The sequence below is a fragment of the Gavia stellata genome, chromosome 1, assembly GCF_030936135.1.
Source record: "Gavia stellata isolate bGavSte3 chromosome 1, bGavSte3.hap2, whole genome shotgun sequence".
NCBI lineage: Eukaryota > Metazoa > Chordata > Aves > Gaviiformes > Gaviidae > Gavia > Gavia stellata.
Genome location: NC_082594.1, coordinates 126248261 through 126273770, shown reverse-complemented (window position 1 = coordinate 126273770; position 25510 = coordinate 126248261). Strand labels below are relative to the sequence as shown.

The following is a 25510-nucleotide window of genomic DNA, read 5'->3' as shown; positions in this document are numbered from 1 at the left end:
TGCAGGAAAATGTCACCTTTCCCCAGGTGTCCTGCTTGCTGTGTGTCTGCAAGTAAAAAAGAGTAGGTTTGTTCTGTGGGAGGACTTAGCATACAGCCAGCCACAGAAAAGACCAAAGCCTTTATTTTAGATGTTAAAGCGTGGGTTTGTCTTTACAGATACACGGCTGCAGATGGCGTGTATGTGAAGGGTTGTTTAAGTTGATTAGGCAGAGTGCGTAACTCCAGTCCACTCACAGGAGTGCGTTCCTGGGACATGCCTTCCTGTGGGGGAGAGGAAAAGACCTCTCTGACAGCGTTATCTTTTGTGAAGCCCTCACTGCAAGAGGGTGCTAGGTCTTGGTGGCGGCAGCTCTGTTTGGACCCACGTCCTGCGACGTCTCTTGTGCTGCTGTTTCAATCTTGTGCTCTGATGAACAGCCCGGTGCCACATATAGCTGCTGCCTTGTTTCTTGGGCCCTCCTGTGACCTTGCTGAGGATGCCTTCTGTCTCCGTAACATTATAAAAGGCACATATACATCTATATACAAGTGCATAAATATATAAATAGGAGTGTTATACAAAAATAAATACCCATTCTCTTTTTCTCTTTAGAAGAAGTCTTTTGCAAAAGGCAGCTTGGTCCCTAGCTGGTGGGAGAATGAGTCTCTAAGGGCCTCAGCGGCGGCGGGCTGCTGTTCAGATGTCTTGGTAGGTCCTGACCCAAAGATGTGATCACTGGATTTTGGGGATGGAGATCTCCTCTGGACTGGCAGCAATCTAGTCTTTCTACCTCTTCAACTGGCACTAGGCCTAGGCAGCAAGGGCTTCCTGAAAGGGAAGGAGCAAGAAACGATTACAATGCATACAGAAATGAGAGATGCTGTGGTAGCTTTCTAGTCAACAGTCCACTTTTTATTAGGATAGGCACTCTCATCAAAGAGGAAGAACTCCATTCTGAGAGTCCTGGCTACACCCAAGTTTGATCCTACGCTTGCACATAACAAGTTCAAGCCACACTACAGCGGTGGATCAGAGGGTCAGGTCCTAGGGAGACGGATTCACACAATTTTTCAGGGACCTTGTTTTTTTACTGGCTGTCTGGAAAATGCAAAATTAAGAAGGACTAAAGGACAGCGTCTCTGCAACCGGAGGTGGGTATGTGCCCTTCCAGCAGCATACAGCTCAAGCTTTTGGAGAAATGAGAAATCTGTCCTCTAAAACTGACTGAGGCAAATTACAGTCCCCGGCTGCTAGCGTGACCTTTCCACGCTGTTGTTCTGTGCAGCATTAGAACTGTCCTTGCACCGCAGAAGTGAGCATGAACAGAGCCGTCAAAGGCTCTACAATGAGATTTCCCTTCAAGATCAGCCCAAAGTGATGAGATGAAGCAAGTACGGAGTTTTCCAGACCACTTACCTTGGTGGAACAGGGGATCCCGTCGAGCATCCAAGCTAGGGCCTCCCACTTTGCTGCCCATCACTGGATGATGGAGGCCAACAAAGTGCTCTTGAAGGTGAGGACAGTCGTCTTGTGGCTGAAGAAGCTGGTGAGTGGAGTCATCCGGGAGACTGTAGAGGAAAGAGCTGTCTTCTGTTCTTGAGTTGGGCAACCTGGGGAGGCAGATGAAGAGGTTTAGTGCTATTCACAGATCTTTCCTCCTCGAAAGATTGACCTATGTAACATCTCAGCCAGCTGCATCGATGCCATGACACAGAGCATTCCTAAATGAGGGGAAGAGCAGAAATTGGGATGTACTTGTGGGATGGAAATGAGGTGATGGGACTTGGTGTCCACGATTCAACATCTAGTGAGTGCCACAGGAGCTGAGAGGAGTAGTGCCTCCCAGGGAGCACGGGAATAATAACTTGATGTCTGAACAGCGAGACACAAGGCTCTTGCAGTTGGACCAGATTCTGGGGCAGCTGTTTATCAGCATCCAGTCACAAATGTTAGCTTCTCTCATCCTACTTTTCAGTCTCTCACTTAGGAGCAGGGAAAGGAAAAGGGAGCAAGGGGAAGTAAGTCTTGGCCATCTCTACAATTAAATTCTCCCTCCCTCAAACTGTACGAGGAATGAAGAGAATTTAGACTAAGCAGGCCTAGTGCTGGAGCATGGATTTGTTTCCCAAGTGAACTGGGACAGACGGGAGCGTGCTGAGGGTGAGCCTTTGCGAGCATGTAGTCTTGTGGGCCCCACTGGATTGTTCCACCCTTCCCCTCCACAAGCCAGGACTAACCTGGAGGGCTGGTAGTCTTGCTGGGCATTCCCATTTTGCAGCACTCTCGCCTGCAGCAAGGCGCTGGTCTCCTCGTGGGACTGGAAGGAGAGAGAAGGAATCTCAGCAGAGCAACGCCACACAGCAGCATTAAGAGGCAGGTGCCGATGTGGGAGCAGAGCCGTGGGGCAGACTGGTGAAGCTCTTATGACAGAAGGCAGAGAAAGCTGAAACTGTTTCTTTTGCTACAGAGGACGGAGTGGAACTGAGCCCTGAAAAACTCACTTCACGCTTACTGCCGAATCAATGGGGGAATGATAACCAATTTATAGTCTGAGCTGTGGCACTGCCTTGGCCTGTGTTACTATTTACACACAGAGTCCTCAACATTGTCAGTCCCTGTGAGCTTTGCTCAGGAGAAACACAAACCGCTCCCCTAAGAGTAGCCTTTGCTCACTGCCTCCTCCATACTTAGAGCCACTGCCCCAAGAAACCACCTCTTCACCAGTGTTTTGGAGACCTTCCTGTTCCTCCCATGTCTCAGACCCCATCGCAAAGGGGAAATCTCTTTTAAGAAGCCAGTCTTGCCACTTCTACATGCTGCAAAGGGTGCCAGCCATGTCTGGAGAAGCCCTCTCACTGCAACCATGGCCTCCAGCTCACATCCAACCAACTGTTAACCACAGGTGTGGACATACCGGTGGCACTTCATCTGTGCTGTAATCTCGGGGCTTGGTGCTTGCATAGCTCACTCCTGCAGAGGGGCAGATTCCATTCAGATGTGCCCCGTTAGTGTAGGGCTGCCCGTTAACATAGGGATGTCCACTGGCGCGAGGAGCAGAGATGCCCCTCAGCGGCACCATGGTGTACTGGCAGGACGATACCAGCAGCCCAGCTCCTGGGAAGCCCATGTCAATGGTTTGTTCTGCAGAGGGAAGAAAAAGGAAGTCTGAGGCGAAAATCAGAGGTAAAGTTGAGGTTCTTGAAGCTCAGCAGGGACAGTGTTAAGGCTGTCCTATCAGGCAGCTATTTTGGCACTCAAAGCACCCTTGGGAGACAAATGCTGGAAAAGGGCCCTACACGAAGGCAAAAGGAGCGCCCCTTTCCCCCTGTCCTACTCCCAGGTTCCTTCTGAACAAGGTAAGCAGGACAAGGGACAAACAGCGGCCTTTGTCTTTACGGCATTCCACAGGACATTTGAGACTTGCCCTCTGTCCACCCTCTCCCGGCTTCCCAGAATACGCAGCCCTCACATTTTGGGTGTTTCACCCAACTACACCCAGGGTCAGATCTAACCCACAGGGCAGAGCACATCTTGTAAATCAGCCCTCAAGAAAGAATCCTTACTCTGCTTGGACCAGGCTCTCCAAAGGCAAAAGGGGATGAAGGCCACGATGAGGAGTACGATAGAGCCCAGCACGACGCCTACAATCAAGTATGGCAAGTCGCTGGAACGAGCCACCATGGCTCCTGTCCCCAGGCCACTGTGCCCACCACTGAGTGGGGGATGCTGCTGGGGGGGCACTGTGGAGGGTGGAAGACGACCTGGCAGACCAAGAGACTTCCGAGCTGCGAAGGGAAGAGAGGGAGAGAGCGTTAGACATAGACGTGCCAGGTGGAAGGGCAGCCTGCTCCTGCCTACGCTGCTATGGAGTGGACAGACTTCTAGGGCAGCTTTAAAGAAGTGCTCCTGGATGCCAGAGGATTTCCTAGGCTGATGCACCTTGCAGTAGAGACAAGTCCTCTGTGCTTGGCTTACCAATCTGCTAGGCTCTTGGGCTGCTAAATCAAAAGTAAAAAGGAAAATAGCTGCTCTAAAACACCCGCTTGGACTTAATGCTGTTCCTCTCATGACAGTGCAGCTGCTTGGAAGACAACATGGGACCTGCTTATAACCAAACACAGGAATTCGGCACAGCAAGGGAAAGTCAGCCCTTCTGGTTCCAGTCACCGCCTATGTGACACTTAGGGAAACAAAAGGTAACCACTACTCTGAGGGAAATGGTGATGGACTCTGCACAAGGGGGCTGTGACTACTGGTATGGGTATATACACATACTGAGGAACAGCATCAACAAACCTGCACCTCTCTTCTCCCCAGTGCTGCCTCCATTGCCTGAGCCTGGACGACGGACCGTCAGGCAGGGATGGTACCTGCCCTGCTGTGCGCTGACAGCTGCAGGCAGGGAAGGCAGCAGGCTGCGCTCCCAGAGGCGCCCGGTGAAGCTGGTTACCTTTGGTTTCACAGATCATCACGTTGCTGAACTCGCTTTCGCCACCCTCGTTGAAGCATTGCATCTTAATGTCATATGAGGTCTCTGGCTGCAGATGGCTGATGGAGTGCCAGTACCGATCCCCTGAGGAGGGAACAAACATACGGTGCCGTTAGCTTCCTCGGGGAACAGGCAGCTGGCTCAGCTCTGCAGCAGCGCTAGGTAAAGCAGGCCTGGACAGCAGCAGCCTTGTGCCTTTTGTGCACAGGGCTCCTGGCTGAGTACTCTTCCCGGAGGCACCAACAACTGGGACCAGTCTCCCAATATCTCCTACCTTCCACCACGTCCTTCTTGTAGTCGCTGTCATTGTCACTGTCAGTGGGGCGGTAGTAGATGTAAAAACCGTGGATGGGAGTGTTGTTGTTGCTGGCTGGGATATACTGCAGAGAATGGGAGGGAGAGCAGAAATTAGCAGAGATGTCTGTGCTCCATATGGTACCAGGTGAGGAGCAGTGGGGATAAATGGGATGGGACAGGAGGAAGACCCAACAGGGGGGATCTTCCTTGTGTTGCCACTGGTTTGCACAGTAAGGGCTTCCTTCCAAGAGCTCAGTGCTGTTTCATACTCTCACACCTCACTTCTCTCAGGTACCAGACAAGCCATGACTGGTCCTGTCACCCCAAGCATCCAGTACTCTGCTCCCCCCCAGCAGCCACAGCCAATGCTTCAGAGAAAAAAATTCCTCAGCAACAGTGACTCAGCCGGGCAAGGACAAGCACATCTGCACCTTGACTCCAGTAGGCTCACGGCTTCCCGACAAACTGCATCTTGCCATGAACAAGTGAATGCAGCACTCTCGTGTTTCTGAAGACAGCTCTGTTCCTCTACCACCCCAGGCAGTACTGTCCCAGCTCCATGTGTTCTTGCTGTCTTACCCAGTATTTTATCAGCTGCTGTTTATCAGCAGTGCCCATCCTGCCCTGTAGCAACTTCTGGCTAGAAGAAGCTGGGAGAGAAGAGGGCAACGCGTCCCTCTGAGTAAGCTCTAAGCAGCTGGAAACACTTGGGTCTGGGCTTGTGATCCAAAAGATCCTGCCCACTCCTAAAAATCCTCTGGGCTGGACTGCTGTAAATGATTATCAGCACTTAGGACTGCTACCCAGCAAGTGGGAGTGAAGGATATACCTGCTGGAAACTACTGGGACAGACAGAGGTGCTATGGATTTCAGGAATTTGACCAGGAGAGCAAGCAGCCGCCCCATGCGTTGTTGAACTGTGCTTGTTGAACAAAATGGTCAAGACCCTGAGGTTATCTGCTGAAATGCCTCCTGTGTACAATGTTGGATTCAGACGAAAAGGGTTTCCTAGGCTCTCTGACTTCCCCCGCTTGTATGTGGCCTAAGCCATTCCTCCTTTGCTGGAGGGAGCTGTTGGATCCCTGATCCATTTGTGCTGGTGACAGGCTCCAGTGTGGTAACCTGGAAGATGTGTAAGCTGGGCAAGTAGCACCCACACACCTGCTTCTTGCACATTCAGAGATCTCCACCCCTACAAACCTTACCATCCACTTCAGCATGATGGTGGTCTCATTGATGGCATCTGTGAAGGTGATGTATGGCCCGGCCACAGGGCGCTCGTAGACTCGGTTGCTGTACCCAGACACCACATATGGCCGAGACGCCGCACTGGGCTCACTCTCTCCCAGGATGTTCAGTGCCCGGACTCGGAATTTATAGGACATGCCTAGGGGAAAAATGGGGAATAGAAGAGTTGCAGAGATTAGAGTCTTCCAAGACTTCTACCATCAGCACGGGCCTGACTGTGGAGAGGGACTACATCTTCTCCAGAAGGCAAAGAGCCTACAGAGAGGTTTTGATCGAAGTACGAACACCAAATGGCCAGATTTCAGCCACGTGCTAGATGGAGACTGTTTTTATTTGCCTTCCCCAATTCCTGTCTGGATGGTCTAGAGGTCAGGTAGCAGTTCTGGAAGGTGTGTGGGTGGATTCAGAGATGCCTGAAAGGATGTCCTGACCCAAAAGCAGGTATGGGAAGGCATCCTTCCTCTACTACATGGAAATTAAGTATATAAACATCAGTTAAAAGCTCAAAGCCTAAATAATTTTTACCCAAACATCGTTTTACTGGTCTTTAAGTTGGGGCAGATATGTTGCCCTTTTAAGCTGTCCAGCTCAGTGATGCCATCTTTTCTCATGTGAAGTGCAATGGGAATTGTGTGCCCATCTGTCTTGCCTGTGGCTAAGGAAAGTCCTGTCCTGTCTAGTAAATGGCAAAACCAAATGCCTTGAGTAACTATATCCTGTAATACAGAAAAGCATGTGCAAGCCTCCCTGAGGGAGGTCAAATCTATGCTGGTCTTTGCAGCTGGAGAAAGCATCTGCAGCTCTTCCCCATGCATCTAAGGCTGGAGCTGGGGAGGCTTTTTTTTGCTCACACATGCTGGGGCTAAGCATGACGCAACAGATGGTTAACCATCCTACAGGGACTGCACAGCTTTCCTACAGACCTCCAGGAAGCAGGGAGGAGAACACCTGCCTACCTTTTTCCAGGCCTGGGATTTCCACAGAGAGGCGAGAGGGAGGAATGTCACTGGTGGCCAGGACCCAGTCTCCCAACTTCTTCAATTTCTTATATTCCACGCGGAAAGACTGGATGGGGAACCCGCCATTCCCACGGGGGATCCAGGTCACGTACACAGATGTCTCTGATGCCATGGAGATGGTTGGACGGTCCGGTGCCTCTGGAGCTGCAAGGGGCACAGAAGGACATCAGGACAGGAAACACATTCCTTTCGCCCTGTCTGGAGGACCCTGTAGCTCAGAGGTATGTGGGTGAAGGACTACCTGCATTGCACCCACCCACATGCTCTGTTAAGTCCTGAATGCTCTCTTCTTTCTGCCTCTTCATTAGAGCTGGCACCCCCAAATCCTCACTCCTTTCAGTTTGTGCCCTCTAAACGTCTTTTACTCCTGCTTGCATCTTGCTCCTTTTCCACTCCCAATTCAAGTAGGGTGGAGACAAGGTTTGAGGTGAGTACACCCATCGTGGGAGGGAGAGCAGTGAGAGGTGTGGATGCAGGGCTGGAGATAGAGCAAAAGGCCTGGCTGATGTGGAAGCAGTGAGCAGGGGGAGACTGACACGGGGGACAGAGGAGTGTAGGAGACAAAACCAGGAGAAACTGAGAAGAACCAGCTGAGGAGGAAATAGGAAAAGTTCTCAACTGTGGAAACGTAATTTGATAGGAAAACAATCAAAAGATGGGAGGGAAAGAGATGAATGGAGCTGTGGAGATGAAAGAAAAGGCAACACACGAATGAGTGTGGGGCATTGAAGGAGGGGGCTTCACAGAAAGGATAAGGATTGAAGGAGAGAATTTAAAAGAAAGGATAATGGCACTGGTTAATAATAGTAATGGCAGTCACAAGGTGGGAAACAATGCATTGGATTAACCAGTAAGGAACTGATGTTTCTCCAGTGTAGCAAAATACCCAAATGGAGCACCCTGCACCCCTAGAATGGGCACTGACTGCCCCTAGTCAGGGCTTGGCTGAGAGAGGAGGATGCCAGGACTGGCAGGGACTGGGTTGCCCTTTCTCCCTCGCATTCCCCCAGCACCCACTGGTGCACAGCAGCTTGTTGGTCCTGTGCATCGCACATTCGCAGACTCCATGGCAGGGCTTTCTGAACCCTCCATGTGAAACTCAGAAAGAGACAGAGAGTTTCTGACAAGTCCTTGCATTAACGGTGGGGACAGGCAGCCTGCTCTCCTGAGACAGACTGCCTGCGAAGTGCAGTACCACGGGTGTCCAAGAAGGCCCTCTCCTCGTCAGGAGCTAGACACCACCCATCCAGCTTTGCACAGCCTCGCTTTACCCAGCGGAGACTTCAACCCCAACACAGCCTGGCCACTGCCACCCACAAGAGATCCAGCACCCCTCGCCCTCCCTCCTTGCCCAGTTCAGGGAGGGCCTTACGGGACAGACGGCTGTTGTCGGACTGGTTACTGCTCTGAGTGCTCGTGCCTGGGTCGTCCTTCTGGATTTGCTGCTCTTTGCTGGCAACAATATCTGGTTTTGGGCGCCGGCCTGTGCAGAAGGGAGAGGTGGCATCAGTGACACGGAGACGTGGCTCAGAGTTAATTTTTGCTGTGATGAGCAAAGAAAATATTCCCAGCCATGATGCTGAGGTAAGTACTCTCTGGACTCAAATGGCCCCAGGGGTTCAAAGCCCTCCACCTGTGTGCAGGAACTAAAGCTAAAGGGGCAGGTTTGTTAAACTGTCAATAGGTCCCCCTCATATTTAATTTTCTAAAACTTTTAATTGGTTTTCTTAAAATGTTGCTAGTTTTCTGCCTGAGAAGGTAGTAATTAGCACAAGACAGGAGCCTGAGGGGAGCTGTGAGCAAGCCCACCACCATGGGGAAGGCTGCTACAAAGGGAATGCCATTCCCCACACCCACTGGAGACACGAAAAGCAGCCGGGGGACAGGGAGACTTAGCGTAGACATTTGGAACATCCTCTTAGTGGCAAAGACAGACCAAGCAGACTGCGTGGGAAGGCTTGGAGTTTCCTTTAGTGCAGGACAAGCTTTTAAGGACAGGTTAGACAAACACCTGTTGGGAACAACCGCCACAGGCTGATCCTGCCTCCAGGCACAGGATGGATTAAAGGACCTCCTGACATCCCGGCCAGACCTCTTTTCTGCGGTTCTGCAGGTGTCCAACTGAGACACGGAGGGAGGAAGGGACTTACTGCAACCCAGGCCAAGGGCAAGAACTGATTTTCCCCATCCCGTTTCCATCCCACCCTCCACTTTCCCTTCTGACAGAGTCGCTCTAAGCTGAGGGCAGATGGGTTTCCAGAGCAGAAACAGCCCCTTTGTCCTAAGGCTGGTGCCTGTGCCTCAGGGCTGGGGTGGGACATCTTGGAGGGACCCTCCCCTGACTCAGAGCAAAACACCCAGGGAAAGGTTTGACCTTTACCAGTCCGGAAGGTCACCATGGCCGTCTGTCCCTCGCCGGCACAGTTGTGAGCGGCCATCTCCACCTCGTAGAGGCTCCCGGGGTCCAGCCTGGTGAGGGTCAGGCGGTGCTGCGAGGCTGGGACATCCCTCACTGCCCAGCTGTCCGAGACGTTGGTGACCTGCTGAGAGACCAACGCAGGCATTGCAAAGCTGGGGACCGGCTAGGCTTCCCGTCTGCACCGAGCTCAGAAACTTTCATGACAGGTTGTGTATCAACCAGGGCTACCTGCCCTGCCTGGAGGCCAGTTCCCTGCCTGCAAAGGAGGGAGATGTTTCCAGCCTGATTTTGCAAAGCTGAAGGATTCGGGTACAAGCAGGACAAGTCACCAAGCACCAGGGTGTTTTCTCGACCCCAGAGGTTCACTCAGCCCCGTTCTGTCCACCGGTCCCCTCTGATACCACTGCCCCTCAATGCACATAAAGCTGGGGAGCAGGCGTGCCCACAAAAGGCAGCATTAGCCAGAGGCTCGAGCTGCTTTAGGAGCTAAATCTCTCCTGCAGCCCAGCTGCTGAGCTGCTCATTTAGACGTTGGCCATTTCCATGGGTTGAGGTACCCGGACACCACTCGGGTCATCCGGACCTAAATCATTTGACTAACGGCTTTTTATCCAGTTTTATCCAGCCTCACCACTGGCACTTTCTGGCTGAAATGAGGAACTGGAATGTTTGAGCACAGGTTTCTGGAGGGAAGAGACCGTGTACAGCCGTGGCCCCCAGAAAGGCTTGGAAACACAGTTTGGTTTTCGGTGATGCCCCATGCGGAGGGGGAGGGAAGGCGGGACCTTCCTCCTTCTCCCCAGCTGCAAGGATAATATTTTTGCAGGCAAATAGGCAGGACACTGAAGTGACCCGGTGCCGAAAGGAGCATTAGCAAATGCCGGCAACGCAACAAAACGGAAATGCCAAGACTCTGCCGTATCATTCATCCTCTCCAAGTGTTTGACACTGACTGATTAACGCCTGCCTGGTTTTATTTTTATTCCTGAGCCCGTGGAGTTGTGAGGCCAGGGAGGGGAGCCCTGAAGACTGCTAATATCCAGGAAAGAAAAAGAGAAATGCTTAAGAAACAAAGATAACGGCTGCGTGGCCTCTGACTGCTGAGATTTTAGGGGCAGTGCAAGAGCAGGGAAAAAGAGACATTTGCAGGTATTTTCCAGAGGAGAAGCAGACCCTTGCCCAGTACAAATGTAAGCCTCCTGTCAGCCAAGTTTTACTTTCCTTATCGCCATCTTTCACACAAAGAGCCTTTTCCTCTGTTGCTGAATTCCTTCCCTCTCCGCACACATGCTTTTCCAGTCAGAGATGTCAAAACCAGATCATTACAAAACTTGATCCTAAGGATCTCTGATAGACAGAGACTCTTTCTAAACAAGTTTAAGGGTTATTAGGACTAATTCCTTTCCACGCAATCCTTAAGCATCCCAAGAAAGAGTCTCCAGCTGAGAATTTGGACTTCACTGAAAACATATTACTACAAACTGCAGTGACCGACGGTGACCTCCACTGCCCTACAGCCCCTTCCAGGTGAAGCGCTGAAAAACAAATAAAATATGGACAAACTCCAGCCTGCAAGTTAAGATCGCGTGCAGAACTGGTAGTTACATGATACACCACTGGGGGACAAATCTCCTCTTGGCAGACAACCAGAACCAATAGTCTGGTGAGGCTTTTAGTATCTTTTGTTTTTTATTTAAGTCTGCTCTATTGTGTTCTTGTGTTGGCATCTTCTGCCTTTGCTTTTAAGGGCTCTTTAAAGAGATGGTTAGCTGAAACCCTCAGCTTAAGTTTCGTTTAGAAAGAAATCAAGGATGTGTAGGAATTATAGAAGCCTATTATGCCATATTTTCACAAAATCAAACAATTCCAGGAAAACAGATACATATAGTCTCATATAATTGAAAATGGTGCCTTGCAGTGGCTGGGAATCCAAAACATGCCAGATCTGGAATGTACTCAAACCCCAAAGCAAAACCTACCTCTCTACTGCAACTCCCTGCCTACCCAAAGGAAAGACAAGCAGCAAACAGATAAATTCAAGCCCCTTTTTCCCCCCGCTTATCCCCAACAAAGCGGGAAGAGATGCTCTACACCTCAAAAGCAGCATTTTTATCTCAACAATGCTTCGCTATTTAGAGAAACCGATGGGCTACAGCTCTGCCTGCACTCTGCCTGTGGTGTTGAGAAGCACTGCAGAGGGCAGGAGCCCTTGGGCTCAAGCATGGCTCAGCAGTGCACAGTGTGCTCACGCTATGCCACCAACCAAGAGACATGCTCAACAGTGCACTGCCTTTCAGCTTCCAGAATAAAACCGGTGGTTGAGGACCTTCCCAGAGGATTTCGCATGGCTATGACGGCTCTCTGCCAGCTCTTCACAGTCACTGAGCGTGGGTGCTTCAATGCTGCTGAGCAGGGTAGGTACGTGCAGCAAAGAGAGGCTGCTGCTCTGCGTCCTGCAGCCCAAGCCTTTCAAGGCAGAGGTGTCCCCGTGGCTTGTGCCGAGACAAAAGCATTACAGAGCAAGTCACTGCACAATCTGCCCTCAGGACTTCCTACTTGTGTAAGCACACAACTGGGAATTGGAAGTGGAAGCTCTTCAGACTGGAAGTACATGTGTGTGCATACGTTCTCTACGTACTTCGGCAGAGGGGCATCACTATGGGTTCTTCCTGGACAGCTTGGCAAACCTCCTCTCGCAGCCTGTACTCATCACACCTCAACAGGCTGAGGCTGCAGCTGAGGAGGTACCACCAACCAGCACCACCAGTAAGCGATGGGTGCCCCTGCCCCAACGCACCTGCTCACGAGGTGTGAAAACGCGCAGTGAGGCCACCAGCCCGCCTGTGGAACGGCGCAGAGGAAAGATGGGAGCAGGGCGAAACAGCGATACCTTGCGATGCTTCACCACATAATAGAGGATGGGGGCTCTGCTCTCAGACCGAGGTCTCCACACCAGATCGTAGCTGTCCGTCTTGGATGTCCGGGGAGAACTGAGGATGATGGGGGCCTCGGCTGGAGACACCAGCTCCCTGTTGGCTGCACACTGTGGAGACGCTGCCAGCGGGGTCGTCCCAGGCTTTGGCAGTCCAGCTTTATCCAGGGGCAGCTTTAAAGCGCTGTCCCTGGAAGGTGGTGTTGGAGGCTGAGCCGAGCCCGGCTGGGCTTCTCGCCCAGGGTTGAGTGTAGCTCCTGAAAGACAAGGTGTTGAGGCAGGGTAAATGCCCATCCCAGTCTGCGGTGAAGGCAGAGCTATGAGCCCCTTGAACCTCTCAACTGGCGCTATGCACCCACTGCAGCACAGGTACCTTAGAGGTATCAGGTCCCAGGCGGTGCTGCCTGCTGTGCCACTCAAAAAGGTGTTGGCAACAATCTCTCCTTCTCCCGCTATAAACCTAACGCACCTCACTGGGGCCTCTCTGAGAACAGGCCTTGGCCACATGGGGCTTCCTCCCTCTCTGAGGCCCCTCTTACCCTGGATAAATTCAGCAGGGTCCAAGGAATCAGGTGGTACCTCTCTTTCCCCAGGTGAATCCACCCACATCAGTGTTTATGCTCTTGCTCAGTGCAAGCTCAGAGGCAGAGCTGAGTAAGCCGTGGGGTAAGGCACTACACCCAGATGTCCTATGCCTTTCACGTAGAGATAGCTCAAGTACGCACACATGGCACTGCACTGAGAAGCAAAACCGCTACCATCTGTTTCTATAGGGAGATACGGCGATCCCAGTCAAAAAAAGGACTCCAAGTGGAGGGTAAAAGGGAGGGAAGAGCAAGGCAACTCAAACACAAACGGCAGGGTTACACACCGACTTTCTTCTCCCGCTCCCCCTGCTCTTTCCCTGTGTGTTAGGCTCTGGGATTGAATGGTCACAAGCTTGGAGAGAGGGACTTACCTGGCCGGGCTGTCCTCAGTTGCACCATGGCTTGTGCGCTGCCGACCTCGTTCTCCGCCATGCACTGGTATATGCCATCATCCTCGGGCCCCACGCTAACCAGCCGCAGCGCCCTGCGGGAGAGCCGGAGCCGGTGGCTGGCGGAGAGGGGGACGGCATTGCGCAGCCACATGACGGAGGGCTGGGGGTTCCCTCGCACCTCGCAGGTGAACTTGGCACTCTGGCCCCAGGGAATGATCTGCTGGGACAGCTCCATGGTGACCTCCGGGGGCTCTGTGCGAGGGAAAAAACGTGTCCCATTCCCTTTGTGGGGTCCCGCAGGGGTCCGCTTCATTGCGCCTCCCCTTCAGCATCCACACGAACCGCAAGGAGAAGTGGCCCAAGGCCATCTGCCCCTCTCAGATAACAGCAGCCACCTACAAGTCCCATTTTTCTGAGCTGAAAAGTTACTCTGCAAAGATTGCACTTGTGCCAAAACAACACTGGCACCTGGATGAAATGCAATCCAATAAAACATAGGCTTAGCCTCCCTAATGCTTGTGAGAAGGGAAAGGATGCACGGTAGATATATCTAAGGTGTAGTATCCCTTACATTTCCTTACATACATAAGGGATCTTTACATCCCTTAGATACTCCCCTACAGAACAGAGCAAAAAGCAAGTCATTCTGATCGTCTTTCCTATGCCAATGTCAAATATGTCTACGAAGCAGCCAGTCCTCCACTAGAGAGCGGAGAGTTAGCGCAAACCCAGTGCCACAAATCGCAAGAGAAGAGCTTCCGCAGGGGAAGGGAGGATCCATCATCTCCAGCTCATGGTGGGGGCCAGCAAGGAGGAACTACCACCCTCAAGGAAGAATTCATCCCATCTCCTAGAAACTGGAACCACAAGCAGGGCTTTGCCTTGTGTTGCAGTGTGTCCAGGGAGAGGAAGAGTACAGCAGCACTAGTATTTTCCCCTGAAAGCAGTGGAGAAAGCCCAAGCCCTTCCTGAAACAAGGGCTACAGAAGCACTCACCAAACACCTGTACATTGTAGAAGATGAACGCGGCTCCGGCCTCCCCAACCCCATTGTCAGCCGTGCAGCTGTAGGTCCCCGAGTCCTCCTCACTCGTTGGGTCAATCAGGAGGTTGCTGAGCAGGAAGCGGGTCTTGTTGTACGCGGAGACGCTGGAGCCGTCTTTGGCCCAGGTGACCCGCGGTGGGGGGATCCCGCTGGCCACACACTCCAGGATGAGGCTTTGGCCCTTGGTGACAATGATGGTCTGAGCTTCGGGGGGGTAGATTATCCGGGCTGCTTCTGCTGTGGAGCCTGGTGAGGGGAGGAGGAGGAAGGAGGTGGGTGGGAAGGAAGGTGGCTGGTAGGAAAACGCCCTGTGCAGAGAGCAGGAGGGGTAATGGTAGGGCTAGTGCTGCGGCAGATAAACAGCAAGGCAGGCCAAGAGGGACATTCCTTAAGGGATGCGTGCACAAAGCAAGCGGTCTTGCCGAAGGGCTAAGGGCCTTTGCTCGCCCGTCACCAAGAACAGATCCTGAGGAGGTGTGGCAGTCCCAGGGTTGCACACACATACCCCAGGAGCAGACCTTGGGGCCTTCTGCTGCTGGAAAGGAGTTTTCCCAGCAACTGATAGGGTCAGTTCACATGGAAAACCAGCTGCAATAGCACTGGTACACGCTCCCAGGGCTGGAAGTGCTATGGGAAGTGAAGGGAAAGCGGCTTACGTCTCACACGGAGCCTCTCGCTGGAGACCGAGGTTTTCACCTCCTGCGTCACGGGGTTGTAGGCAGCACATTTATAGGTCCCCTCATCCTCTTGGCTGGCATTGACGATCTGAAGGTTCCCGGATGGCATGATAAGGTAATTGTCTGTAGGGCGAAAAGAGGAGGTGGCATGTGGTTATAAGACATGTCCTCCCCCTCTGGAAGAAATGCAGTGCCGTGGAGAAAAGGTGGACGACTGGGAAGGAAAAAAACAACACGATAACACTGACAGCATTGAAATGACTCCTTTTAGTTCAAATATCAGGGGAGCAATGATGCAATGATGCAATGGTGGGAGGAACAGAGCCTTAGGTGAAGCTAGCTTGCCACAGGTACAGTCAACAGATGGAGCGAAGCTGCAAAATTCAGATCCAAATTTTAAAAATTTCCCCAAATTCAAAAGTCGCCTTTGTCCAGGCTGGGTTAAAGGAGCACTTCACAGACATATGGAAACGCCCGATAAAGAGCGACATGGTGCATCACCTAGTTCTACTTTCTTTCCTCTTCCACAGCTGGTGTTACCCATGGCTCCCTAGTGCCAGGCAGCGGAGACCTGGCAGAGACCCTAAACTAACCTGTGCTCAGACCGGTGGCGAAGGGACAACAAGGAGGCAGCAGGCAGAGGAAGCTACTGCTAGAAGAGGAGGGTAAAACAGGGTTCTGGGAGGGGACCCAGCAGGACAGACCTCTGTGGCACTCACCTCGGGAGGCCTCTAGCCACTCCTGCTTCACGCTGTAGCGGACCTGAGCCTTGGGGTGACTTTCGGGCAGGTCGCAGGCAATCACGGCCGTGTTCCCTTCATCCACCTCGATCACATGCTGGCCATCGAACTTGAAATCTTTGAGATCTGCAGAGAGAGCAAACAACAGGGCATCTCAGTGGCTGGAGCAGCATCCTGGTGTCAGCTCATCCTCTCCCTGGGGACCTGGGGCTATTTCACTGTGGTGTCAGTGGAGGACCACTCCGACCCCAGCAGCTAGGGAAACTGGCCTGGTTTCAGAGCTTTATTTTTTTTCTCCTCCTCCTTCCTACAAAATGGATAACTTAAAGCACAGCTTCTGGAGAATCCGCCTGCTCCATGGCTGAGAAACCGGGTGTGAAAAATCCTGGCCTGAGAGTAAAAAATGAGCCAACTTACTGCGGCACTGAAGGGTGGCCAAAAATGGTCCTTCTGCCGCCTGCTATTTCAAATAGGTCCTGCTACCGAGAAGCTAACTTTGTAGTCATAACTCAGGGAGCCCAGCCTGCTTCAAGGGTACAGAGATGCCGGGTGACACAGTGGGAGAAGGCGTGTGAGCGCTGGACGCTCCCAGAGCTGCCCTGAGCTCCTCCAGTGCCCGAGCAATCAGTGTCTCTGCTCTGGGTACTCTCGCTCCCATCAAATATCTCACAGCCAAAGGCTAGTTAACCACGAGGCTTTGCGCGTGCCCAAGCAGTGCCCACGCCCCAGTTCAAAGAACAGGGATTCGCAAGGAAAAGCAGCTCCTCCGCTACACGACACAGCTGCCCCTTCCCTAAAGCAGCTGTGGAAACACCCCGTCCCAGCACGTGTCCCCCGACGAGGCTGTGACAGGGGTTGCTCCCCCGGCGGGGCTGGTGCAGGCAGCAGGACTGGAAGCACAGGGGCAGGGGGGAAGGGGCGCTTGACTTTTTGTTTTCTTTTCCCTGTTTTTCAAAGCAGGAGCAGAGGACGGAGCATGGAGCATGCCAGCCTGGCCCTGCCAAGCTTCCCGGAGATGAAACCAGTCCCCTCTGTCCCTGGGCACGATGGCAAATCTTTCTGGGGTGCTACAAGCCCAAAGTTTGTCTCGGTCAGCCTGTGCTGGGAGGGAGAGGGTTTTCTGCCAGGAAAAAAGTCCCACGCACGCATTTTTACGGTGCCGTGCACCAGCCCAGGCGACCGCTAGTGACAACTGCACATCCCACAGCTGGTCAAAAGTCACGCTGTCACATCAAGGCTCAAGCCAGCCCATCTTCCCTGGGACCCAGCACTAACACGTCTCCCGAGCGGCACGCCGCTAAATCCGGATGAGACCATACTCCCTTTCCAAAACCCCACGCTAAGGCAGCGTGTCGCATCCCTCGCCACGGCACAGCCACGCGCTGTCAGCAGCTCCCTCACGCCTCAAAACCCATCCCGGGATGTGGCACCCGCGACCTCGGGCAGTTTGGAGAGCACGGGGGAAGCAGGAGGGCTGGCGGCGTGCGGACGGCAGGCAGCCTCCCTTGGCAGCCCCGGCCGGCGGAAAAATGTGTTTTTGTTCTCTGGGAAATGCAGCAGCTCTCCAAAAGCAAAAGACAACTCTGGCTCCAAGCTTCTCCCACCCACAGTCATGGAAAAGTGACATGAAATTTCTCAAGCAGACTTTCTGATTAAAGCAAGATCCTTTATGGAGTTTAAATAAAAACCAGCTCTCTTGGCAAGGCGGCGAGAAAGCCTCCCTGAGCGCGGCGCGGAGGGGCTGCCGGGCGGCTGCCGGGGGAGCCAGCGTTCCCGGGCCCAGATCTGAGGGAAGGGGAGGAGGTTGAAAAGAAAAGGGGAGGTTTTGCAATGTCATAAAAATGATTTGCAGCGAACATGCTTAATACTTCTGGAATTTCTTGGCATCGTTCAATTAAAAAAAATAATAATAAAAAGAAGGAATAGGGGTGAACTTCAGAAATGTGATTAATCCTTTAAGACAAGCTGAGGAGGGGAGCCATGTTTCCACTGGGTATTAAAGCCAGATGAAGGTTAACTCTTAACTTGTGAAAAGCTGGAAGCGCCTCGCACTCCTCCAACAATGAAAGTTACTGCTGGGGAGGGGAAGGGTGCTGGATATTTTCTCCTCTTTGCTTTTTATATTTGATCAAGGAATAAAATAGTAAGAGCCACAGAAATGGAAAGAGGTGGAGAAGAGGCGAGAGCCCAGTGTCTGCCTGCCCACATCACGCATATTTCTCCGATCAACAAAATATAAACGAGCATCAGGAAAATTAATGTGCGTCTTGGTGGTCTGGATTCATCACAGCCAAATTAAGATTTCTGAGCCAAGGCATAGGCTCCAGCAATGCTGGCAGGACTCTGCACACACACACACACGCGCGCGCGCGTGCATGCGCGCACAGACCCCAAAAAGGAGAAGGGGCCCATGAGCCCGGAGGAAAAGCAGACCCACAGCCCCGGCACAGCGGAGCCCACTGGGGAGCATCACGCTTTGGGGATAGAAAATGATGTCCCCGTGACGAGGGACTCCTGGAACGACCTTGGACTGGGCGGACGTGAGAGTGCCTCACGTGCAGCCCCCCAGACGGCAGCTCAGCCCGCCACTTTCCCAGCTGTGAGTGCTGCAGCCCCACAGAGGGGAGCGGGACCCCCGGTTCTTCCTGCCCTCCCCTCCCAGCTCGGCCACAGGGGACGACAGGCAAAGCTGTGGATGGATGGGGGAAAGGATGGAGGAAAGGGATCCTGGGGTGGCTGGGGGAGCAAGAACTGAGCGGTGCTGGAGAAGTGGAATGAAACTGGCAGGGGAGAGGGGAAAAACATCAGGTGGGCACCGGGACAAACTATTTTCCAATACGCAAGAGTACGAGCTTCCTGCCAAACTACTCCCCTAAATTCCTGCTCCCCCACAGCGAACAAGACTGTTTTATTTGCCAGTGGGTTTTGGCCACGGGCGGTCTCAACCACCCCGCTCCCCATCGGTATGGGCGCATACAGCTGTCCATTAACGCCAATGGGTTGGCTGGAGCTGGTAAGGGGTGGTTGGGGGCACCACTGGCCTGGGGTGGGGGCACCCCCTGTGCATCGGATGAGTGTCCCCTTCACACACCCCTTTGCACTTGACCCCAGCGCAGCAAAACAGAGGCTGCCATGCTGGGCTAGGACACGCAGTTTTGTCCTGGGGGCATTAAATGAGCCCCCCCGAGATGTGGGGAGCCACGCATGCCTCCCCGCACCAGGCAGTGCAGGGAGCAGCGTAGGAGAGGGTCAGTGCCGGGGGGATGCAGTGCTTGTCCCTTCGGCTGCCCAGCTGGCAGCAGCCGTGTCCCAAGTCCAATATGCAATTTGCACCCCGGGTCTAACTCCCACCACAGCTGGGAGAAACCACATCCCCTCTCCCCTGGCTGGATTTTCCTTTTCATACGGCAGCGGTCGACGTGCCAGCCCATGTCCTCGTCCTTAAAAGACATGTTTGATCACAGGGAAGCAGCAAGTCCTCATCCACCAACCACCGGTCGGGAGGTGCTGCGGACAGACAGACAGAGCACTGCCAATCCCAGATGTGCCGGGATAACAGGGCTTATTTTTTTTCCTTTTTTTTTTCTTTCGCTTTTTTGTTTAGAAGGGAGTGCAACCAAAAGCCATTCCTTGTGTCCATCTGTGCCCTGCTTCGAGGCGCGATGGGGCGAGCCGGAGCGTGGAGAGGGTCAGCCCTGCGGCTAGCTGTGCCGCTGTCATCGGGGAGGGAAACCAGCTGAACCTCAGGGCTGGGGGCCAAGCACCGAGGCAGGCAAGACAGACCGGATTAAATGAATGGGAGACCATAAATAACCCCGGAGAAGAAGCAGTAGTAAATAAAATGCTGGCCCTCAAGGTGAAAGTCCTCCCCACTGTAGGGAAGGGTGAGGGAGGGAAGGGAGACACCCTGAGAAGGGGAATGGGCAGGGACAGGGGTCCGCCAGCCTGGGGGCAGGCACCTTCCACTAATACCCCCCTGGGCTGTCGGAGCAGCCTGGGGTTACAGCTCTTGCTCCCTGTCCCATCAGCACCGCAGGAGCCTGGGAAACGGTGCTGTCACCACCAGCCCCCTCCCACCTTGCCGGTACAGGCGCAGCCCCCCAGCCTCCCGCCTGCTCACGCACCCCCAAGTGCATCCCCCCCTCCCCGCTGTGCCCCAGCCCCACTCCCCCACGTCGCCCCAGGGCCCATTGCACAGCCCTCTTGCCACAGCTCCGCCAGCTCAAGAAACACCACCTGTGTTTTACTTTTCTCCCCTCCTCACGCCACCTCTGCCCCCGGGGCCAGAGCCCCCCGTGCCTGCTCAGCAAATGCTTTTCCAACACACAGCCATCCCCTTCCCTCCCTCCCTCCGTCGCCTCCAGGGAGCCGTCAGAGGAGAGGCCCAGGCAGAGGAAAATGAATGGGGCTGTCTTCAGAAAACAGCTGCAAATTCCTGGGGGATGCCCAGCCCAAGCCGGCACAGGGTCACTGCCCACGCGCATCGCGCGTTGAGGCCCGGCTTCCCCCACGTGCTGCTGCAAAGCCGAGGGCTGCCCTTGCCAGCGGGCAATAAGCCTCCCCCATCCCACAGCATCCCTGGGACACAGGCGTCCCACACTCCTCTCACCCCTGGCCAGGGGGGATACACTGGAGCAGTTGGAGTTCCTTTGCTGCCCCCCTCATCTATTTTTTTGTTTTGTTTTGTTTTGTTTTAAAATGCCATGTCTCTCCAGGTCAGGCTCGCTGTGGTGCTCACTGCGCTAATTTTCCATGCATGCAGCCAAATGCTGGGAGTTGCACGGCTTTCGCCACCTCCGCACGCCAGCTTTGCTCCAGCCTCATGCTTCAGCTGCCCTGTGAGCTCCACCAAGGGCTCTCAAGCTTCCGAGCCTTTTGCTGCTGCAGGACCAGCCCACAGCACCACATACATGTCCCTGGTAGATTTATCCGTCCCCACCTGAGCCCACCGTAGCCATGCCTTTTTCATACAGCACCTCCACCCAGGAGAGGGGCTGAAGCAGGGCTTCTGGCTTTGCCACCTGGAAGCAGGCAGAGAAAATACCTTTCTCTTCCTTGCAGCTTTCAGACACATGAAGGCTTAGGGCCTGGCTTGGAAAACCAGGAATACCCCTGCCCCATCCATTCAAGCTGTCCCAGACTCCAGCCCATCACCGCTGGGCTGAAGAGCTGCCTCAGGGCTGCGCAGGGCTGATTTTGCGCAGCACAGCCAGGCCAGCAGCGATCAGCAGGTATCTATCTGCACTGATGTGCCATGGGCTGCCAAGGTTGAGTGTGGAATCACGGAGCACCAGGTCTGCTCTAACTGGACTGAAAAGTGCCCAAGTAATGCCTGACGTGCTGCTCCTTTTGTTGCTTTAAGAAATCTTTCCCTTTCTGCAAATCCCTCCTCCCTCCACCCCTCAGCTATACAATAGCTATTTTATCTCCACTGGAGGAATTAAATGCTAGTTTCAACCAGCCCTCCGAGCCAAGGAGGGCAGAGATGGACTCGGCGTGGCCATGTCACAGACAGAAGGAGACATCGGTCAGGCTACGCTGAGCCTGCCAGCACAGCAGCAATGGTTATCTGTTTGCTGACTGTCAGCAAAGCATAAGGAGGCCCTGAGGGACTGGGCAATCGAAGCCTGGGGCACTCAAGGGTGTTTCCTCCAAGGAAGGCAGAGAGAAAGGAATGGAAATAGCCTAAAAGTTGGCCAGATGATGTTACCTACACCCCTTGAAACCTAGAAAGACACTTTTTCCAATGACTCCAGGTCCTATTCCAAAATAAACCTAAACCTTAAAAATATTTCCACCCCCCCCCACACTCTGCTGCTTTCATTCATGTTCTGGTTTCACCCTCCCACTGGCCCCCCAAAATAATTTTTGTAGGGGGCTAAGGCTCTCAGAGGGTTTTCTTTCAGCCCAGCAAGTGACGTGGAAGAGATGTATCAACTGCAATGCCGACCTGCCAGGGGCTTCCCTCTCCACCCCCAGGACCACGGTCCCCACTGAACCAGCTCAGAGCAAGGCCCTGTAGAGGAGGTCTGGAGCAGGACTGAGAGCCCGTGACGCATCTGCTACCACAGCTTTCAAGTTCAGTCCCACCACAAATCGGTGCCCCTTGTTATTTCAGACCAGTGCAAAGCTACTACTGCAAGCAGTCTCCAGCTTATGAACATGAAACTGGTTATTTCAACCTCTCCAGAAGGTTTCTCTCCTACACCTTCAGCCTCATGTCTTTCCTGTGCTGCCCTCTGTCTCTCTTCACTCATTGACTGCCAAGTCTTCCCCACCCAGGGGCTCTCTATCGCTCGAGGCTGTCCGGGTGTGTGGGACACAGCCTCTGTCATCCTCAGCTCCCCTCGAGAACAGGGGACCCATGCAGCACAGCACAGGGGTGCTCCATGATGGTTTAGTTGTTTGTTCAACTAACCTCAGGCTCCAGTTTTGTGAGCTCCCACTGAACAGTGCTCCTGACCTCCCCTCGGCAGCAGTGCCTTTGCCACGGCAGGGACCGCAGCAACGGGCAGGTCCCCCTCTTTTGCACCCCCATCCCCAGATGCAATCTGGTAGCTGAAGGTGATTTGGCTCCTGGAGAGGACCGAGGAACTACACAGTTGTGGCTTTGATTTGTCCTGAGGGACACGGTGGGACCTTCTGGTGCCCTAGGACCTGTCTCCCATCCTCCACTGATGCTAGATCAAAGCAGACAGATAGGTCAAACAGCTATGCTCTGTCCCAGGAGACAGAGCTGGTGGTGATGGGTTGGGGTGAGGGGAAAAAAAGAAAAGGGGATCAGCCTAAGAATGAACCGATCAGGCTGAGCAGCTGTGCACACCCTGCTCTCCTAAATGCAAACCATGCCCTTGGTAATCCCATCCACCTCTCCCCTCCTCTCCTTCCCTCTATCAGGCCACCAGTGCACACAGCCCCCTTTCTGCTCTGGAATGTGTTCTCCGAAACTTAATCTTGGCATAGGGCTCAGGCCAAATCCCCTGACAGATTCAGCCCTGTGACAACCCCCTCCCACCCCGCCTCAGAACTCAGCCACTCTCCCCGCACTTTCCCTCGTCTCCTCCTCCCACCCTGCCTGGCCTAAACATTTCACTCCTGATTAATGTATCAGTGACAAGCCAATAGCTCTTGGCTTTAAAGCAAAGCCAGCCCCCACTTTACACAAACATCTTCACTTCTTCATTTTCTTAAGACTTAGCCCCAAACTCCCCCTTGCTGGGAAGACGAAGCCCTTTCCACGCCCGGGGTCTGTCACTGCCAGGGGATGGCGGTCTCCTCTGCACGCACTTGCTCCACCAAAAATTGCACGGGTCTCTGAGAAGATCAGACACTCTATTGCCTAAACAAGGGTGGTCCACACAGAGCACCCCCCCATCTCCAAGTAGGCGTGGGCTGCCCTTTCTCAGATGCATCCAACTACAGCACTTTCTCACATTTGAGCATAACATCTGGCCAAAACCAGGCGCTGTAAGAGAAGCTCCCCACTCTAAGACACCCCCTCCCATGCACACGTTCCTCGGTCAGTCGCCAATGCCAGAGGGCAGCAGTGAGGAGCACGTAAGCTCAGAGATAGCAACAAAGTCCCTTGCTCAGAGCGGTGGCTCTTTGCTGCCATGCCACTGCAACCTCGTAGGAAGAGGGCAAAGCCCTGGCAAGGGGGAGCAAGCCCTCCTGGGACCACAGCAGTGGTAATGAATACAGCCTCCTGCCGCTTACAGACAAAAACAGCGTTATGAGTGCTTTTAGATTACTCTGCTCTCTTGTATCCGCCTCCTGCTGACTTCTGCCCCTGCCTTACCAAATGAGGACAGCGCAGCTTCTGCCTTCAACATCGCTATGCAACTGTTCTCCCACCACCCCCTCCCTCACCTTGCATTTTAGCAAGGGATCTTCCCAACGGCGCACAGAGGGCCACCAGCCGCTTAATGCAGGTGCTCAGGAGCACCTCCTCACCACAACCAGACCCACCTTTCCTTATTGTGAGCGTGGGGGCTGGTACTTTGGCTATGATGACCCCAGGGGCAACATAAAACAGTGCAGCTCCCATCACAGCACAAGCAGGGCAAGGGACTTCCCTTTCTGTGGGTCAGGAAGGCAGCAAAACGTAGCACACACTGACCCAGCGCTGGCAACAGCCCCGCAGCAGTCCAGCCATCAGCACCAGCCGGTACTTTTTGGTAACCTCAATGAAGAAGTCAGCAACCAGATGGGGGAACATGACAGCCAGGGAACCAACGAGGCGCACAAACCCCATCGCTCAGTTATTTTCTGCTCTTTGTGGTCTTGCAAAAACTGTCACTGCAGGACAGCTCTGCAGCCTACTACACAGGAGGACTGCTTGGGTCATGGCTGGGCCACAACACGACAGCCAGTCCATGATCAAAAATGCTACGAAGTGGCCTAAGCCAAAGGAGCCCTCCCTTGATGCCAACGTGAACAAGTGAGTGTGGATGAGCCTCTCAAGGATGCGTGAGTGATGGCCCGAGCAATGCAGGGGATGGCAGAGGACTAAAGTTACTCACTAGCTAATGTGACCACTGCGGGGACACTGGCAATGACTCCTTCAGGCACACGAGCAATGCACTGGTATCGCCCCACGGTGTGGTTGTTGAGAGCTGTGATGACGAGTTTCCCTCGCTCAATGTGGATACCCAGCACCTCGTCCGATCCAGCCAGCTCCTTCCCATTCAGTCTCCAGGTAAGGTTCACTCTGGGGGGGTCCACTACACACCCCAGGCTGACTGGGCCCCCAAGCTTTTGGACAATAGAGGCAGGTTGCACTGTGACCTGCAGAGATTCACCTGCACAGAGGGAAAAATAGGAATAAGAAAGCTCTGTAAGACTCAGCAAAAGAAAGGACAGAGGAAAAAACTGCAGTGCTGGTACATTTTGCAGTCCCCATTGCTTCCGCTTGTGCTGCACCTTTCCCTTAGCTACACACCCACCCTAGTGCTCGGAGATGCACACCAGCCCCATTTCTTCTTGGCACCACTATCAGAGCTGTCCGACTCTGACTGTATCCCCTTCTCCACTCGAGGACTGCTTGAACCCATACCTTTGGTCAAGGCTATTGAAGAAGAAGCGGAGGGAGGAAACCACTTTGTGTTTGAGGCACGGTTACGCTAAACAGCATCAAGGCAAAACATAGACGAAATGGAACAAATGGGTAAGAACAGAAACTCACTCAGTTTGGCAAAGCAGCTAGCGGCTGCGAGGATGAGGCAAGGGATGGGGGACATGGGTCTCTTCTTTCCACGTGTCATTGCCATCCCATGCGGTGTGTCCTGGGGCAGAGGCGCCCAGGGAAGGGTCCCATAAGCTGCCTCAGAGGATGCAGTGGAGGTTCGGCAGCGGATTCCTGCGGATGACAAGAGACATGATGGATGAAACCCTCAGACTTCCCTCTGCTTTCCAGTCCTGCGTGGCTTCTCTACCAACACCCCTGAACTCCCAGGGATTCACCAAGCTGGTGGCCTGAGGAGGCTACAGACACTGATGCACGCACTTCTGTCCCCCAAGCATGGTCATGAATCTCCCAAGACATCCCATCCTCAGCCCTCGGTACAAATCTACACGTATGCACACAGACACATACTCATTCCCCTTCCCCATTTCAGATTTAGCGCAGTGAATGCCTGTACTGTGCCAGCAATGCACATCAGGCAATTTTCAGGAGCAAAACAC

At 53.5% G+C, this 25510-nt stretch overlaps 1 protein-coding gene across 1 annotated transcript; it reads right to left on the bottom strand.

The window, feature by feature from the left end:
• Window positions 1-522: 522 nt before the first annotated feature.
• On the bottom strand, window positions 523-25095 carry BOC (BOC cell adhesion associated, oncogene regulated). The gene is made up of 18 exons (XM_059817081.1): window positions 25011-25095; window positions 24349-24627; window positions 15806-15952; window positions 15066-15209; window positions 14362-14655; window positions 13345-13617; window positions 12345-12643; window positions 9416-9578; window positions 8408-8518; window positions 6973-7179; window positions 5974-6155; window positions 4746-4851; window positions 4433-4555; window positions 3546-3767; window positions 2897-3123; window positions 2220-2299; window positions 1399-1592; window positions 523-810 (listed from the first exon to the last, which is right to left on the bottom strand). Exons 1-18 carry the CDS (start codon window positions 25093-25095, stop codon window positions 626-628), a joined length of 3321 nt encoding a protein of 1106 aa, XP_059673064.1. The 3' UTR covers window positions 523-625.
• Window positions 25096-25510: the final 415 nt, after the last annotated feature.